Here is a 20,012-nt window from a genome sequence, read left to right as displayed (position 1 = left end):
ATAATTATCTAATAATAATATACAAATATTACGGGGAAAAGACGATCAGTTAATGTATTTAAAAAACTGTGGGATGGATAAAAATTATTTTTTGTGGGCTTATTTTATTTTATGTTTTATGTAACAATTATTCATGATAAACTTCATTCGAATGCTGTCTACACCTCGTATAAACACTAGACAGCATCGCCTATGGTTAATAGAATAATTTAATAAATTTACTAATTTAATATAATAATTTATTAATTTAAAATAAAATGTTAATAAATTGCATGGTCAAGCAGGTTTGTTTACGCATCTTTCTTTTCTTTTTATCCATCAGATAGGCTACTGTCTGTTAATGTTTATTTAAGATGTTACAGACTTGTCATAGCCATTCAGACTGCTCAAGAAAAGGCACAAGAGAACTATTCTGTGTGTGATGCGGGGTTGACGATTAGTTAAGGGCGTAGATTTGCTCTGGACATTGGTGGGGACCTATGACTCCACCAATGCAAATGAAGCATCTCAAACATCAATATAAATAAAAGTAGATCACATCTAAACATGAACTAGTGTTAGGTTCCACACAACAGCTTAATGCCTATTGCTCCTATATGAAGGGGCCAAAAAGACCGTTCTCTCCATCGCTGTCTGATATAAAGTTGTTTAGGTTCTGTCACCTGACAAACAGGATAAACACATGCCATTTAAACAGCAATCCTTTTATTTCACTTTTTCTGAGTCTTAGTGTGCAAATCTGGAATCAAATCATTAATGTTTGCCAAGTCAGTGAATGCATTTTAAAAACTATTTGTGTGAAGTGGATTGTTTATTGGTGAACTGTCAACAAAATTCTAGCCATGGCAATATTAGTATGTAGCATATCAATTTCTTTTACAAGACTGATTTCTGACAAATAGTCGTCATTAGATTAAAAAAACTGACAGGGATCATATTTATATACCTTTACATTTAGCTGTTTAATCTGAGGTTAGTTTTAAGTCCGTATTCACAGACTATAGCCTGCCCTGCTATAATGAATGTGCATCAAAGCGGTAAAAAAAAACAAAATAATAAAAAACACCACTAGCATTAAAGTTAACTGTTGTTGTTACTTTGATGGACTTTGATAGATTCACTAGCGAACTTGAAGTGGCTTACACTTTTCTTTGAAAAAAAAGCTCCTTATGTCCAGCTTTTTACTTTCTTTCTTTTTTTTTTTTTTGGTGCCGCCGTCACCCAACACACCTTTTTACACGGGAAAAAACCCCACTGCATTTGTCGCTGCTTGTATCTGAACACAGCCATATCCTCTCACATGATAGCAGGGAAAGGCACAGCCAATCAAAATGTTCATATGTGTTTAGGGGGTGGGAGGACTCAAGGAGAGAACGTGATTTATCCCTTTCTGCGTGTCTAGGTTAATGTTGATTTTTTTTAAAGTGGATTAAATTATTGGTGGGGAGATTTCAATGATCGGAGGATATTGGTGGGGACACATCCCCTCCGTCCAACCTAAATCTACGCCCCTGCGATTAGCTACCACTTAACTAGCGTTAGCAATTTGATCTTGAGGTAGAAACAGACTCACTCTGTTTGGCAGTCTTGTTTAATATTCTGCGGTAATGACGCTGCTGCCTGCTTTCTCTTCCGTCTCTCCTGCTGTTTTCGACCCATATTATACACCGCTGGATGCCGCTTCACAGATTTAAAAAACGTCAGTTGCTGCGTAGACTTGTCACATGTCGCGTTTTTTTTTTTTTTTTTTGTAAATTGTTTTGTAATAAAGTGTTATTTTAAATAATGCCCAACAATTTTAATCTCTCTCAATAATAATAATAATAATAATAATAATAATAATAATAATAAATTCTGGACCTTTGGCAGTGGGGGGTGGGTCGTTCGAACCACCCGAACCCCCCCTGGCTACGGGCCTGGGGTGTGAATGTGGGTTTTGTCAGACAGCTGCTCTCTCCTCAGTACTGCAGACCGTACAGACCTACTCTCACCCACACTGTGACCATCAATCAGCAACAATTACAGTTTGTAGAACGTTTACATTTAGGCATTTGGCAGACGCTCTTATCCAGAGCGACTTACATTTTTATCTCATTACACATCTGAGCAGTTGAGGGTTAAGGGCCGCGCTCAAGGGCCCAACAGTGGCAACTTGGTGGTTGTGGGGTTTGAACCTGGGATCTTCCGAACCGTAATCCAATGTCTTACCTCTCTTCTGATCAGATAACTTGCTTAAAACTAAATGTTGTATAATCATGACTAGAGGTTTACCTGTGGCTCCGCCCACATGCAGTCCACTAGCTGCCGCCCCTCCCACTGCTCCAGTGGTTCTCCAGCCCTTAATTCTGTCTCTCGTCTGTTCTGCCTGCTGTCACATTCACAGTTTTTTCTTTGCCACAGTCGCCCATCAGGATTGCTCATCAGGGACGATCTGATCATTTTAATTCATACACATTTTCCTATTTTTCTTTTTGTGCCCAAAAACAAACAAAGGATCAGAAAAGAGTCACGTAAACTGTAAGGTCACTGACATTGTGAAAGCAGTGTAATGTACTCTGAGACTGGACTTTGTTCCTGAACTGAACTTGAACAGGATTTTGTTCTGGAGGAACCAGTTTGTTCTTCTCACAGCGTGGTGTATCAAATGATCCAAACATCTGCACTTTACTCTGAGTTAAGCTGGTGTTACACTGCACAGTTACAGCAGATCTTTATTATCATTACTGATCACATTATACAAGACGATCTCAAGGACATTTGATTGTCTGTTTGATTAAACAACCTCACCTCCTCCAGTCTCACCCTCAGCACTGGAGTTCCTCAGGGGTGTGTGTTGTCCCCTCTCTTATACTCCTTTTTCACCCATGACTGTGTACCTGCCTCTGCCTCAAACACACAGGGAGGAGATTCAGCACCTAGTAACATGGTGTGAGGACAATAACCTGGAACTCAACACCATGAAGATGAAGGAGGTCATTGTGGATTTCAGACTAGCTGGAAATCACACACACACTCACATTCACATTATTTTAGAGCTGTTGTTGTGCGTGTACCCTGATTTATCTCTGAGGACTGTTTTGTAAACTGCAACAATTTTTTAAACACAAACCCAACAACTACTTGAGCATTGAAAGAGCAAAAAAGTTTATTGCAACCAAAAGTAAATGGACAGCACTGGACTGGCCAGCCAGAAGACAACAAACACCCCATGCAAATTCCGCAAGCTCCCCTCACTTCCCCAATTTTACATGGTTTATATACCTTCACTTAGCAATTACATCATTGTTAGTTCCTCCTTAAGTCAAGAAAATACTTAATATTCATGAGATGTCAGATTGATGTGACACCTCCCCATTATGTAATTTTCCCCTCTCATCTCTTATTTATTCATGTCTGGGTAGGCCTTAAAAATCTTGTTTTCATTTTTCCCTTTTTGGGGAAAAGTTTGGTTTGTTCCTGTTTTCTTATCCAGACTATTGAAGACTTGGGTTTTTTGTCAGAGAAAGTTTTAAGCTTTTTCTAAGATGCATAATAATTTTATTCTTATTTTCCTATTCCTATTTCTATTCACTTTCTTTAAAGTTATTGAAATAATTAGGGTCTAAGTACACCCTGACTAAGTACAGTTAGGGTCAATCTTATTAATTTTGTCAAAGCTTGATTGCATTAGATTATATTATTTTAAATATTGTTATTATTGCATAATTATATAAATATTTTTTCTTTATTTAAAAGACTGATTATTAATATTTTCATTTATAAAATAATCCTATTCTTCTTAAATCATAATTTTATTATTAACCTATATGATTTTAAACATTTGACATTTGATAATATACTGTACGTTTAAAAAAGTTACAACCTTCATTAATAAATTTTAGTTATGTAGTATAATATAAAGTGTAGTAAGGGATAGTAATAGATTTAATTATTAACTATTGATCCCTTTGTTTTTTAGCTTTAAAACAGGAAGTCTGGCCGTCTGTGCTCTGTGTCCAGAATAACGGAACTGAAAGTTATTTCTTTTAACTTTTCTTAAGCATCTTTGTTAGTCTTATTTTGGCAAATAACTTTTTGGACTTTTTCATTACGTTCTGCCTGCTTTTAAGTTCCTTATTTCTTGCTCTCTGTATGTACGGGTTGTTCATGGGTCACACTTTGCATACTTTTATTAGTAAACAGCTATAAAACAAAATAAAAAGGAGTAAATATTATTAGTATTATTATTTTTCCTAGTATTATAATCTTTACTTATTGCTTTGTTTCCTATCCCTGCCTTCTACCTGTATATTTCTCACTTCCCCAATTTGTCGTGCAGGCGCCTTCTTTTTTATTGTAGCGAGCAGATCATGGCCTCTTGAACCCGAGGCCTTCTGGGTATTTAGTACTTCACACTTGAATACAATTGTAGGCCAATAAAATGTTTCCACAGGGCCTCATCTGGTGTTAACTAATACACCACTGCACTCTCACTGTCTGTCTGTATTACACTGCTTCATCCACTCTGAATCTTTATACAATCAGTAACTTATGTTTATTATTGCACTGTATATTACACTCATATTTATTCTGTATATATTGTATCATACACATGTACATATATGGATGTCTGTATCATGTTTATTTGAGCATGTTATCTTCTTGACATGTTATACTGTATATTACTATATACACCATATACTTATTACTTACTGCACTTGTACATTAATCACTTATTAATCAAGTCATTTTAAAATCATCAGAAATAGATATTTAATTCTATTTGTAATAATAATTATATAAATTGTGAAAATCAGTGTTTAACTTGTAAATGTCTCCCTAATGATAACTGAACATTAGCATTAACACTGGACTAATCAGATCAGAAGGAGATTAGGGGGCGTGGTCTCTCATAAAAACAATTAGACCAGATTAAATATCAGTAAGAAGAACATTTCTGTAAAAAGATATAAGAAAAATAATAATAATAATAATAATAATAATTTCTGAACTTTATCAGCTCAGTATCGGACAGTAAATATTCCTTCATACTCAGTAATCAGTCTGAGAAACATTCTGCTTTTCCAATGTAAATTATTTGTCTGTTTTAAGATTTTACTCTCTCCCACCACTAGATGGCGCTCCATCCCTTTAGATCACACCTCCTTATTGACATGTGACTCACACACCTCCTGCATGTGTAGTGTGAGTTCTGTCTGTTAATCTGTCAGTGCTTTTACTTCTCCTCATCTTAAACAGTCCTCTGTAGAGCCTGGGACAAACTCAACTTATTACACACACTGACTGGAGTGTATGCAGTGTATGGAGTGTGTGTGTGTGTGTGTGTGTGTGTGTGTGTGTCTGTGTGTTTAATTATAATGAAGTTGTTATTCTTGTTTTGATTTGTCCTTCACACACAGTCCTCAGTTCAGTCTTCATTCTGGAGTCACATTAGGACAGACATTATACAGTGGATTATATACAGTATAAAAGAGATAATATGAATGTAGCAGTAAAATTTCACTACAGTGTAGGGGTAAGACTATGTACTGTGATATATCTTGGACGACTAGGTGAATGACAAAATCTAGGTCTCCAACCCCTAGTACATTTAATTCCTGTACTTATGTTACAGGGCCGGAGTGGGACTCATTTTCAGCCCTGGAGTTTCATGCCTCAGACCGGCCCACTTTAGATCACAACCTATTATTATTAAAATCATGTAATTTTAAGCTTACATGTTAAGTCTACAATAGTGCAAATTGTTCTGTAAAGCCTTGTAATTCAGTGTATATTTCTAAAACATTTACAATTCAATGCAAGTAAGGGTTGCTTGGAACTAATGCTTGCTTGTTCACACATCCTGTTACAGCAGCCCACCTCTTTCTTCCATACTGACAGAAGCAACCCTCTCATCACGACTGGCTCCTGGCTCTGATTCTGACACCAAATCATATTATGACAATGGTCATGATTCTCAGCACAAATCTCTCCCTTTTACAAAGTTTTCTGATCAATTTAGGTCAGTTTCGTTAATGTAGTGCTGAATCATCTAGCATTTCAGGGCACATTTCATATATGGCAGGTCTACACCATACACCATATATATATTATATTAATTTTAATAATATTTAGTTATTCACTCAGTGCGTAGCCTATTCCTACCTTTACACTCTGGATTTGCAGGCTCATGGCTGGTGCATGGTGCTCGATCTAGCTTCTGAGGAGCTAAAAGACAAAGTTTCCCTGTTATGTGGCGTCACATTATAGGCCACTATCGTTTAAATGGTATAACGTTTTGTTATATGCCACAACAACACACAATTCATTGACTTTATAATTATAATTATTTGTAAAACTAAGAAATAAAATAATACTCTGGAATTAAATAATGTGGGGGGGGGGCAGTGATGTGTCTGCTACACTAGATGGACCCACATAGAAAACTTTCACGGCATCAAAACACACGTAGAAACGGCTTTATCTGTCATTAAGAAACGGCTAATGTTACTTTCCTCCTGGATCTGTAAGCTAACTCACTTGCTAACGTTAGCTGTCAGTTAAACTCCTCTACAATAAATTCATCACTGGACGTATCAGCAGAAAACCTGACAACCCAGCGGCTGGAAATATTTTTTGTATTATTGTAACTTCAACCTAAACACACAGATGCCGCCGCTATCGTGTTCATATACCATATCCAACCTTTAAGTTGAACTGTGGTTTGGAGTTAAAGTTCAACATCTTTCCTTACCCGTTTCATCGTCCTCATGTGGTGCTAGAAACTGCGAGCTCGTTTTAGTAAAAAAGGTGCCAATTTTGGCACATTTAGCTGCGTCTGTTTCCAGAGCTTTCCTCTTTTTAATTCTTGCTTTCTCCGCGCCACCTTTGTTCTTTCTACTTTCCATCTTTCAACAGCTGATCCAGCCAGGAGAACTCTGCTGCGCTGACCTGGCGCTGACCCAGTGCACCTACGCGTTACGTCAGGGTGCGTCTGCCAATAATACAAGCATTTTTTTTTTCTTTTTTATAAACAAAAGAGCCACCATTGGAGGCGGCACAGGGACAGCGGTAGCAGCGTATGATCAACCTAATGCCATGACTGAGCAATGGGCTGGCCCACGAAAAAAAAAATTTAATTAAAAAAAAAAAAAAGGAAGAAGAAGAAGAAAAGAATTAGACACCGGCCCTTGCGGCCCAAACATCAGACCGGCCCACCGGGAATTGTCCCGGTCCTCCCGATTAGCCACTCCGGGCCTGCTATGTTACTTAAGTAAGTTTTTATCCGCCTTGCTGCGTGTGCTTTACCTTTTGTAAACACGACTGATGAGGATTGAACCTCTGGACCCAACATACACGGTAGCCCACAGAGTAAGAAGTCAAACCTTCCTACCTCTATCAGCCCACAAGACAGGAGGAATGCCCCTACTCCAAGATAACAGACTTTAAAATTTATTATATGAAATGAAACAGTAATTTTAAAGGTGGAAAAGAAAACTCTAAAATGTCACTGAGCATAAAAATGAAAATGTTCAGTTTCAAACATTGAACTGTAATTGAATAAATAAAATAAATTTCACTTAAATAACCTGACAGTTCCTGTCTCTTTGTAATTCCCACAACAGTTCAAAGCAAGGAACCAATTCTCACAAAAACTCAAATGATATAAGGTTAACCCAACAGTTCGAAGTCAATGTTTACATCTCACTTTGCAGATTTTTATATAATAACCAACATATAATAACCAACGGAACTGGGCTGGTGCTGAAATGTCCATATATGGCAGGGTAACTAATAGAAAACGTCTCTCAAAAACAAGAAAGAACAGTCCCCACAAAAAAATCCAGCAAAAAGAGAAATCGCTGTCCAAGCGAATAATTCCACACAAGGACAAGGACAGTTGCAGTCCAAAGCAAGTCCTCAAGTCCCAGTTCAGACAGTCTGTCCCAGAGTCCTCCCTTTGGAGACGACAAAAACAACAAAAAATTTAGTCTTGAGACAAAAAAAAACTCTGTTACATGTCCAAAAGGTCCACCATAAAATCGTTGGAGCAAAAGGAGAAAAATAAGTCCCTCAGCAAGGGCGTAAGACCCCCCAAAAAACAGATCCGTCGGCAAAGAATCTACAATACCGTTCGCATCCACACGGCGGCAGCAACGAGTCAAAACAGCACGTGGAGAACTTTCTCGAAGCAACAGCTGCAAAAACAATCAGCCGTTCTGGAGTCCACTTCTCTTATTTAGTGTCAACTGTAATAGAGCACAAACTCACTCTTCAGAAAGAGACAAACACTCACGCAGCACACTTTTAGCCGACGCCCCTTTCGTATCACGTTGGTGTTCAGCTCGGTCACACAGCAACTTTCACCCCTTCAATAAAGCCGCAGCAGCTCAAGCTCGGTCCAGCTCCTCGGCGGCTCACCTCGATACTCTCTAACTCAGGGGCCTTTCTGGGATTTTCAGTTAAGGGGGGGGGGGCTCAGCCCCCATGATGTTTAACACATATTTGGTTTGTTCATGTTTGGTGTTTTTGATCACACACACTGTTTACTGTATAAACCTTTTTCTATGTACAGGTACATGTAACCAGAAAACAGCATATACTGTAACTTTAAACTTACATTGTTTTGAGGCTGGACAATGGAATAAACTGTGTAGGTGCCAATAATATCAAACATTTATCTCTTAATTCTTTGACTATACTGCTGCTTTTTGTTGGAAACTAGCAAAAACTGTGGAAACTCACTCCACTCCTTGTAAAGTTCAGTTTCACTTTTGCTTGACATTGTGTTCTTTCTTCATAATAAAAAAATAATATAAGAATAAATAACAAAATACAGTGGAACCTACAGCATATGAGTTTAATCCGAGTTCTTAAGGTGAAAGTTCGTATTGTGAAATGCATTTTCCCAGAGGAAATAATGTACATACAGATAATCTGTTCCAGACACTGTAAGCAAGTACCAATATTACCAATTTCCAACATTATAATCATATTTTCCATGTAAAAATATTCAAAATATTTAGAAAAGACATGTAAACAATGTAAAATACAAAAATAAATACATTTCTTACAAAATTTCAGTTCTTATGGCGAAACTTCCTTAAGGCGGGGCATTTGTATGCCAAGGTACAGTAACACAGTATAAAATGTAAATAACACTTTTATGTAAATAACGGCTATTAAATAAATCTGTATTCAGATTTTTTAAAAACTGAACTACAAAAGGACGTCACTGTGTGCATTAAACAGATTTATGTACATATATTACACTGATTTATGTACATTTATTATTTACAGTAGAGAATAAAACCCTGAGTTTATAAATAAAGTGTGTAGCTGGTTTGAGACAGTCTTTGCTTTAACCAGAAAAGAGAACTAGATATTTAGGTTTGTGAATTATTCATCACTAAATATTAGAATTTTTTTCTTAATCAGAGACACAATTACACCACAGAGTAAGAAGACGAGAAAAATGAGGCTCAATGGGTAAAGACGGTTCCTTCCACCGTTATCTACAGAGACAGAAATTCATTGTTGTAAATAGTTCACTCTCAGTGACATGAAATTATAAATGTTATTATAGCTTTTAAACATAGTCTTATAACTTTTTAATGCAGAGTTTAGAGATATCTAGATTTATAAGATTATATAATAGATTATAGATAATATACACACAAATTTATATACGTTTATATTTACATGTGAATTTTATTTTCTTATGGTTTATTTTAATATCACTCACATCATCACATAACAGTGTGTGATGTTTCCATCAGCGAGCTGTACAACACAACACACACTTCACTAAGGTTTAATATTCACTCACCTGAGGAACCTGAGCTGTTATCTGATCTCTCTTCTGTTTTTTCTTTGAAGGAAAAAAATAATTAGATTAGCCTAGATTAGCATAAATTAGATTAGATTAGATTATTTGTCACATGCACCTTAGAGTGAAATTATTTTGCGCATATCTCAGTTAGAAAGCTGGGGTCAGAGCGCAGGGTCAGTCAGGATACAGCGCCCCCTGGAGCGGATGATGTTAAGGGCCGTGCTCAAGGGCTCAACAGCACCAACTTAACCCAGAGCCTTAACCATTTGAGCCACCAGGATACTGGCCACCACTGATCTGTAGAACATTTAATCAGACACTAAAATGAAGAACATCTGACTCTGAGTCTTGTATAAATGTTTTGTATTTGCTGACCAGTCCAGTGTGTCCTCCAGCAGTAGGCCTACGCATTCATACAGCATGTCCTCCCCACCGTAACGTTAACTCCCTCAGTGGTGACCAGTAGTAGTGAGGACCCGGTCCTACGAAGGTCTATCATCATCTCCTTGGTCTTAGAGGTGTTCAGCTGGAGATGATTAGACCTGAACCAGTTCACTAAACTCTCCACAACGCTCCTATGTTCCCCTTCTGTCCATCCCTTATGTCTTATCTTAGCATGCTGCATATTAGCCTTATGTAACTTACACTTAAACCTTATAGTAGATGATATTTAAGAGTAATTTTACCTGAATATTCTAATACAATAGTTTAATTACAATATTTTTTTTTTTCCCAATTATATTTATTTGCATTTAACAAAGGATACAACATAGTGAATATACAAAAACATGCATTTCAAATTTTAACTTTTCAACCCACCCCAAACCCTCCCTCCCTAACTACAGAACCAGACAAACAACCAAACCACAAAGAACAAAAAAGAAAAAAAAAAGAAAAAAAAAAAAGAAATTATATATATATATATATATATATATATAAAAAAAATAATAAAAAAATATAAATAAAAAAAAAAAAAAAATAAAATAAATAAATAAAAAAAAAAAAAAAAAAAAATTAATCCTCTCCTGCATCTTCATGTAACAGATCAATAGTATCAATATAATTTAACACTGGTTCCCATGTTTTATAAAAGGTTTTTAAAGACCCTTTTAAAGAAAAGCGGATTTTTTCCAATTTTAAACATAAAAGAATTTCTTTTATCCATTTCCCATAAGAGGGAGGAGAAGTATGTTTCCACTTGAGGAGAATAAGCCTCCTGGCCAATAGTGTGGTAAAAGCAACAACGACTTGAGTTGTCGAAAATAAATTTGGTTCAAGAGGAATTCCGAATAGAGCTGTTAGAGGATTTGGAGAAATTGACAATCCAAAGGCTTTTTCGAAAGTGAAAAATATTTTTGACCAGAACTCTGTCAATCTTGGGCAGGACCAAAACATATGCGTGTGGTTTGCGGGAGACTGTCCGCACCTATTGCAAGTGTCATTTCTGTCTTGGTATATTTTAGCTAATCTGGCATTAGTATAGTGTGCTCTGTGAAGAATCTTGCACTGCATCAGTCTATGTCGTGCGCATATTGAGGAAGAGTTTATTAGATCGAGTGCATGATCCCATTCTGTTTCACTCATAGAAACCCCAAGTTCCTGCTCCCATGCATTCTTTAGTGATTCAGTGGAGTAAGAATTTAATGCGCCAATTGATTCATATATGATAGAAATTACCCTTTTACTATGTGGATTAAGAGCAAGTATGGCGTCCATTTTCGAGTCAGGAGGAAGGTTAGGAAACTGAGGAAACTGATTTTGTACAAAATGTCTAATCTGAAAGAAACGGAAAAGATGTGTTCTGGGAAGATTAAACTTTTCTGACAACTCTGAAAATGACAAGAATATACCTTTATCATACAAGTTTTTGATAGATATAAGACCTCTAGAGGACCAGTCACGAAAAACTGCATCAGTACATGATGGTAGAAAAGATATATTGTTTACTACAGGTGAAAGAACAGATGGAGTGATTAACCCAAAATGTTTTCTAAAACTAACCCATATTCTAAGAGTATTGGTCACCACTAAACTGTCTGAGACGTTTTTAGTGTTTATAGGAAGCTGAGAGCAGATCAGTGCGTAAAGGGAAGGCTTTGAAGATGACAATTCTATTTGGGCCCAAACAGGGTGTTCAGAAACTCTAGAAGCATTATTCCAATATAAAAACTTGTTAATATTGCAAGCCCAGTAATAATATTGAAAGTTTGGTAGGGCAAGACCCCCTTTTGACCTTGGAAGTTCAAGAACTTTTCTTCCAATTCGTGCATGTTGGCCAAGCCACATAAAAGAGTTAGTTATCTGGTCCAAAGTAACAAAGAAGGATTTGTTAATGTAAATTGGTATATGTTGGAAAAGATATAAAAATTTAGGCAGAATTGTCATCTTGACCAAATTAATACGACCAATTACCGATATTGGAAGAGAGGACCATCTCCGTATATCTTCCCTGTAAGCATCTAACAAAGCATTGAAATTTTTCCTAAAAACAACCGCAACTGTTTTGGCAACAAAAATACCCAGATATCTGAATCCTTCCTGAGTCCACTTAAAAGGAAAAGGGTATTTAGACAGCATCTCAGCTGCCGGATTGATTGGAAACAACTCACTTTTTTGAAGATTCAATTTGTAACCTGAACATTTACCAAACAAGTCAAAAATTTGCAGGATTGGTGGTAGTGATGAAATAGGGTTGGATATATATAAAAGTAGGTCATCTGCATAAAGGGACAATTTATAAGAAATTCCAAATCGGGTAATGCCTTCAAACTTTTCCTCACCTCGCAGCCATATGGCCAATGGTTCCATTGCCAGAGCAAATAGTAGAGGGGAAAGAGGGCAACCTTGTCGTGTACCTCGAAGCAAGGGGAAAGTTTTAGAATGTGTCGCATTGGTATGCACTGATGCAACAGGAGAAGAGTACAGTAACTGAATCCAAGCTATAAACTTTGGGCTAAAGCCAAATTTACGTAGAATGAAAAACAAATACTCCCATTCAACCCTGTCGAACGCCTCCTCTGCGTCTAGTGATAACAGAATCTCTGCATTGTCCGAACTCGACGAGAGGATAGTATTAAAAAGTCTCCTAGTATTATAAAAAGAGTGTCTGCCAGTCATAAAGCCTGTCTGATCTGGGGAAATAACAGTAGGCAACACTTGCTGAAGACGAAGCGCAAGGATCTTAGATAAAATTTTAAAATCCACATTTAACAAAGAAATTGGCCTGTAACTGCTGCACAGCAGTGGATCTTTATCTTTCTTAAGCAACAGTGAAATGGATGCCTCAGACATGGTTGTTGGAAGCTGACCCGAAGAGAAGGCCTCATTATATACTCTCTGCAATATTGGGGCTAAAACAGAAGAGAAGGTTTTAAATATTTCAATGGTAAAACCATCAGGGCCAGGTGATTTACCACTTTGAAGTGATTTAATTGCCTCTTGTACTTCATTGATAGACACCGGTCTACCGAGATCATTTGTAGGGCAATCATTTACACAGGGGAATGGTAGTTGATTAAGAAGGTTCTGGTCATTCAGTATTTCTGCATCGTGCTCTGAGGTATAAAGTCCCATATAATACTTTAAAAAAATTGAATTAATTTCCTCTGGATCGGTAATTATATCACCTTTAGGAGATTTAATTTTGGGGATCAGTTTAGCTGTGTGGGCAATTCGAGTTTGAAATGAAAGTAATTTACCGGCCTTTTCACCAAATTCAAAAAAAGTTTGCTTGGTACTCAACATTTGCTTTTCAATTTTATTGGTTAAAAGTAAATTATACTCTGAATGAAGTTGAAGTCGCTTTTTATAAATTGTGGGTGATGGGGTCAGAGAGTATTGGAGGTCCAGTATAGACAGTTGATCCGATATTTCTGTCATTCTGGAGTTCTCCGATCTCCTCAACTGACAGACATATGAAATGATCTGTCCTCGGATATAACACTTGAATGCTTCCCATAACATGCTACTGCTAACTGAATTGTTGTCATTCGTTTCAAAATATAGATTTATATGGGTTGCAAGAAAATCTTTGAAATCGTTATCAGAAAGTAAATGTGAGCTAAATCTCCATTGCTTACGGTAAGTCCTAGCTTGCGGGAACATTAAGTCCAAAGAAGTGGGTGCATGATCAGAAATGATTATACTATGATAATCACAGGAGCTTATAGAGTGCATCATTCTGTTATCCAAAAGAAAAAAATCGATCCGTGAGTAAGAATGGTGAACATGTGAAAAAAAAGAGAAGGCTTTGCTAGCCGGAAATCTTGATCTCCAGGGATCGGACAGACCAATCTGTTTGGTGTAAGACTCTAAAAGTCTGGCAGAGTTAGTCAGCGTTGATTGTTTTAAGGAGGACCTATCCAATATTGTATTTTGCACCAAATTAAAATCCCCCCCTATAATTATGTAATGACTATCAAGGTTAGGCAGTACAGAAAAAAAATCAGCAAAGAACTTATCATTATCCCAATTTGGGCCGCATACACATGCTAAAACAACGGGGACTGTTTGTAAAATACCAGACACAATCACATAACGGCCATATGAATCTGAGGTCACTGATTCTGGTTCAAAAGCAATGTTCTTACGCACAAGAATCGCAGCCCCTCTTGCCTTCACGCCAAATTTGGAGTGAAAGCAATGACTGATCCATGCACCTTTAATGCGAGAAACATCCGAAGTGCGGAGATGAGTTTCTTGTAAAAAAATTATATCTGCGCTAAGAAGCTGTAAGTGAGAAAGAACTTTTTTGGCCTTAACACAATTATTTAAACCTTTTACATTCCAAGAGACAAAACGAATATTTGTGTTTAATTTCGTCGGGTTACCAGCCATTTGGATCTGAAACAACTATTGGACGAACCCGATACATGTGATGCAGAACTGAGGGGAGGAAGAAAAAAAAAAAAAAAAGAAGAAGAAAAAAAAAAAAGACAAAAAACAAACAAAAAAAAAAACCATAGACATAATACTAAACAATTACCCCTAAGCTCCCTTTAAACAGCTGAACAGTAACTCGTGTGCCTTTACAGGTGCCTTACTTCCGTTTCTACTCCTGCTAAACCTACAAACCCTAACTCCCCAATACTACACTGTAACCCCCAAATATACATGTAAAATAATAACAATCTTAAAAAAAAAAATCACATGTAAAATACTAATAATCCCAAAATGTATTTTCAATTACCTATCAAATGAAAACTGATTCATCCATCACAAATTTAGTGTATATTAGATAATGCAGCTTCAAACTTACAGAGTTCCTATAACAGTAGAGCTTCAGCATAAGCTGTGCTGTGTCCTGTTTAACATATCCAGAAACAGAGCTGCGTCAGGCACATAATATTACAGCGAACTATCACACTGAGAATCTAAATATCGCTTGCTCTCTTCCACCGATGTAAACCACTTATTGTTCCCTTCTTTGGTCGTTATACGAAGCCTCGCCGGATATAAAAGAGCCGGTTTAAATCCCCGTTTGTACATTTCGGCCATGACTTCACGATACTGAACCCGCTGTTCCAATACTTCAGGGCTGTAATCTTCATAGATGGCGATCGGATTCCCTTCATATTTAAGTTCCCCTCGTTTTTTACGCGCTTCGCGGATTACCTTATCCTTTAACTGGTAGTGATGAAAGCGGACCACAACTGCTCTTGGCCTCCCCCCTGCTTTCGGTTTAGAGGCGAGGGATCTGTGCGCTCGGTCCAGCTCTGGGGGGGCAGGTAGAACCTGATTGCCCAAAACCTCAAAAAGCAATTCGGAGAAAAAGGTCGTCGGCCGTGGGCCTTCCAGGGATTCTGGCACTCCGATTATTCTGATATTATTCCGCCTGCTCCGCGCTTCCAAATCAGCGGTCTTAGTTTTGAGTTTAGCATTGCTCTCCGCTAGCGCTGCGAGGGAAGTTTCCAAACGTTCTACCCGTTCATCTAACGATTCCGCATGAGACTCCAACGCGGAGAGCCTCTGGCCATACTCAGACACAGTGGCTTGTACACAGTCAAGCTTCACGTCCAATGTTGAAATAACGGTCTTAAACTCGGCCGCTAAGGCCGCTCTATGTTCTTCTAGTAGGCCTGTTAGGGCCGCCATGCTCACCTCGCCCGACATCGCGGGTACTTCGGCTTCTTTACTAGATGCCTTCGCTGCTCTAGTTGTCATTTTGGACATATATACTTATTCAGAAAAGAAAAAAGGTATAGATATAATTAGCCTTAGTAGTTTATCGAAAAAAGTCAGGGGGTATATAAAAAGACACACGAAATTGAGCGGGGAGGCGAGACAAACACGTCTACTCCATTTCACTACTACCTAATTACAATATTTTTACATGTAAATGAACTGTAAAAAAAAATTAAAAATTCAGCTTTAATAGTGAGTGTGTGTTCTACTGACACTAACTCACTCACCATAGACTGAGAGATTAACACTGTTGATCAGGACTGTTCCTCTCCTAACACGGACAGATCTCTTGGTGTGTCTCACTGTCTGGTAGCTGGTGTAGACTCCTGTATCAGTAAATGTCAGATTGTGTAACACCAGTGAACAGTTCCCCTTACGCAGCTCCTCCACAGGAACGTCCACACGACCCTCATATCCCTCACACTGATACGAGGCCACACCCACTCGCTCAAACACAGTCTCAGATTCAGTGTTCCACTTAATATACGGTATGTCAGTGTCTACACTCGTCAGTTGACACGGCAGGACAGCTGTAGAACCCACTGGGCCAGATACACTGATCTCAGGTTCTGCAGAGAGGAGGTCTGAGACGGGAAATTATAATATAGATTAATCTGGACAGAGCAGTTACTTCAAGAACTTTTTTAATGAAAGAGAATGGTACTTACACACACAGCTGCTGATCCACATGATACAGATGTGAGAAAACTTCGTCATGGTTACTCCACTGTGTGCAGATTTACAAAAACAAACAAAATTGTCTGTCACTATATAAATATATATATATATATATATATATATATATATATATATATATATATATATATATATATATATAGACAGAGGTGGAAAGAGTAATAAAATTTTCTAGTTAAGTAAAAGTACTGTTACTTTAGTGAAATTTTACTGAAGTACAAGTAAAGTTACCCTTTTAAAAATCTACTCAAGTAAAAGTAAAAAGTAGCTCATTAAAAATTTACTCAGAGTAAAAGTTACTTTTTTTTAACAGCAGGGGTGGGATGGGGGATGGAACACCCTTGCATAATAAATCTGTTCCCTTTGCTGTGTTTGAAATCAAAGTGGTCGCTTAAATATGACCAGGGGTTTGCTTCATAAGAATTTGTTGGCATTTCACTTTCAGCTGTGTCTGCATCACTGACATCTGTTTTGTCCGTCTCCATCGGTCATGTGAATTTAGCGCGTTTGTTCTTCATGCCCATCAATCAATCAGTGCAGTGGTTTCCGGGTGTTTTTTTCCCCCTTCCCCATTGTATTAAAGTGGAACCTCGGATTACGCGCGTAATTCGTTCCGGAAGTGGGCTCGTATTCCAAAACACTCGTAAACCAAATTTAATATTCCCATAGGAAATAATGGAAACTCAAATTATTCGTTCTACAGCCTAAAAAATAAATACATAAAAATAATTAACACAAAATATAAAGTAAAAATAAAACAAATTAACCTGCAGTTTACCTTTAAAAATTTAAAAATAAATCCTGACAGATAAGTGTTTCCGTTTGTGCACGCAGGCGCGTGCAGACGTTTGTTTGTGTTTGAAGCCGAGAGGAGTGGGAGCTGTAAAGCCGAAAGAGTGTGTGTGTGTGTGTGTGTGTGTGTGTGGTCCAAGTAAATGATTGCACACACACACACACACACACACACACACACATACACACACACACACACACACACACACTCGCCTTTACAGCCCCACTCCTCTCAGGTTCCCAAACTAATACACACACTCTCTGCCTTACACAGACACACACACACATCTTTGTTCGTCATGCGGAACACTCGTGAACCGTGTTACTCGTAATTCGAGGTTCCACTGTATTTGTATTATTTTTCCTTTTTTATTCATTTATTTTTTACTTAGTAGTGAATGATTTAAAATGTAGTAAAGTACAATACTTTAAACAAAACATACTTAAGTAAAAGTAAAATTACAGATTTTAAATACAACTTTAAAAAGTAGAAGTACACAAAAAATCTACTTAATTACAGTAATGCAAGTAAATGTAATTCATTACTTTACACCACTGTATATAGACCATTACAGGTAATTAAGGTAACTATCATAGTATAAATAATTATTTAGCTAGGTTGCCATGGTAACAGGCTTCCGTAAATGCTCAGGTAATGCACTTTATTGCTGTATGGAAATGTGTCATATCAAAATACCACCATACTGTACTATACTGTACTATACTGTACTGTACTGTACTGTACTGTACTATACTATAGTTTAAGAACAACACAAGCAGGGCTTCAGATGGCCAATAAAATGCTCACCAATGTGACTAATGTTTCACACTGAAAACACAATCTGGACAGTCTAATAAATTGTCTAGCTATTTGTTCAGTATTCAGTCTGCATTGTGAACATAGACTTTGTTAAAGGACATAAAAGCTGCTTAGTTAAACTGCCCCACTTTGCCTGGATTTACCTGATACACGGGGTTCGAACCCCTTTATATCCTCTCCATAGGTTCCTCATTTAGCACAGTTAGAAGTTCATTCCTTCAATTCTACACTTAAAAAGCCACAAGGGATGTTATATAGAGTTTAGAGATTATGTATAGAGTGTATAGAGGTGTATAAAGTTTACATTTACCCCCTTTACACCTCCTCGTCCTGTCCCAGACACTGTGTTTCCATTTATCAGGTTAAAGTAAAATAAATCATTTTCCCACTGAATTAATATGAAGCAGATCTGATTTCCTTCTTCCTTTAGGAAGGATTTAGGCTTTATATTTTACATAATAAAAAAGAGGATGTTGGGGGGGGGGGGTTGAAGTTGTAGACGAGGCATAATCGCAGAGGTAAAACTTTAAGTGTTTTTAATAATATAAAGAAAAACAAACATAGAGAACAAACAAGAACAAACTAAGCATGAAATTAAGATACCAAGAACAAAACATGGACAGATTTTATACAACTGAACTGAACAGCAGTTTAACAAAACAGATGCAAGACACAGTTAAGGAAAAATCTCGGTTTCTTATAGCCACACTAATTATTCAGTCACCTCGGTTCAGGTGAGGGACCCCATCAATCAAGCCCAAAAAACAACAACAAAAAGACACGAAAGGTCTCTAAGAGTTAACCCTGACACTGAATAAAAGGATCAATAACATTTAAATTTCTTACCTGATCTCACTGAGATGTTAATAATACAAGATATTAATAACATACACAGATCATTAAAACAGTAAAACATAAAACATTAAAATTATTAAAATTATATCGACACACGTGTAAAGATTCTGACTCTCAGATACTCACCACTCCCAGTTCTCTAACACATGATGTTGTGTTGAGATTCGTCAGCTGTTTTTTAAGTGAATACAAAGAAAATACACTGTGATGGAACAGAATTAAAAGAGGAAGAGAGTAGAGAATAAAGACGTTAACACTGTGTCACTCGGGTATGATCAGGATGTGTAACCAACAGTTTGGGACTGATTTATAAAGTAAGTCAGACTCAACACACTACACAACACGGTACAGTCATTAATCACAACATAAAACATATTTTATGTTATTTTATGTACTTTTTTTTTTTAGCAGATTTTGTTATCAGTACTATTGTTCTGTAACAGTTATTGTTAAATAATAATTGAGAATTAATTATTTGTTAGTGGTTGTCTCCCCCTGCAGTAAATCAGCAAACATTCATCCTTGGCCTTTGGTAGCTTCGTTGGTATGTTTATTGTTCTTATTCATCTATATTTTATAGCATTTGATTGTTTGTTGGATTTGTAATTCTTACATATATTTGTTTATATTAGCTGCATTTTCACATTTTCAGAATTGTGATGTCATTTGCTTATTATTACAGTATATACCTGTTAGATTGATATTAATGGGGAATATTGTAAAAAGTGTTTGTGTGTAAATATTAAGTGTGTAAACTTATATTGTTTATTGTTTTCTTTCTTTATTTTATAGTTCTACCCTATTCTTATTAAAAGCTGGAAAGAGACATACCGTACCGTGTCTGTCATTTTAATG

At 36.9% G+C, this 20,012-nt stretch overlaps 1 protein-coding gene across 1 annotated transcript in view; it reads right to left on the bottom strand.

Annotated features, from left to right (window-relative positions):
* LOC128518028 (CD276 antigen homolog) overlaps positions 1-19,139 on the bottom strand; it is a 166,283-nt gene extending 147,144 nt beyond the window's left edge. Inside the window, exons 1-2 of the mRNA XM_053491153.1 lie at positions 18,446-19,139; positions 16,663-16,721 (exon numbers count right to left, since the gene is read on the bottom strand). Coding sequence (XP_053347128.1) covers positions 16,663-16,721; positions 18,446-18,495 — 109 coding nt within the window. The 5' untranslated portion in view covers positions 18,496-19,139. The remainder of the gene's footprint in view (positions 1-16,662; positions 16,722-18,445) is intronic.
* Between the last annotated feature and the right edge of the window lie 873 nt (positions 19,140-20,012).

The sequence above is a fragment of the Clarias gariepinus genome, chromosome 2 (genome assembly GCF_024256425.1).
Source record: "Clarias gariepinus isolate MV-2021 ecotype Netherlands chromosome 2, CGAR_prim_01v2, whole genome shotgun sequence".
NCBI lineage: Eukaryota > Metazoa > Chordata > Actinopteri > Siluriformes > Clariidae > Clarias > Clarias gariepinus.
This window is presented reverse-complemented; position numbering and strand designations above follow the sequence as displayed.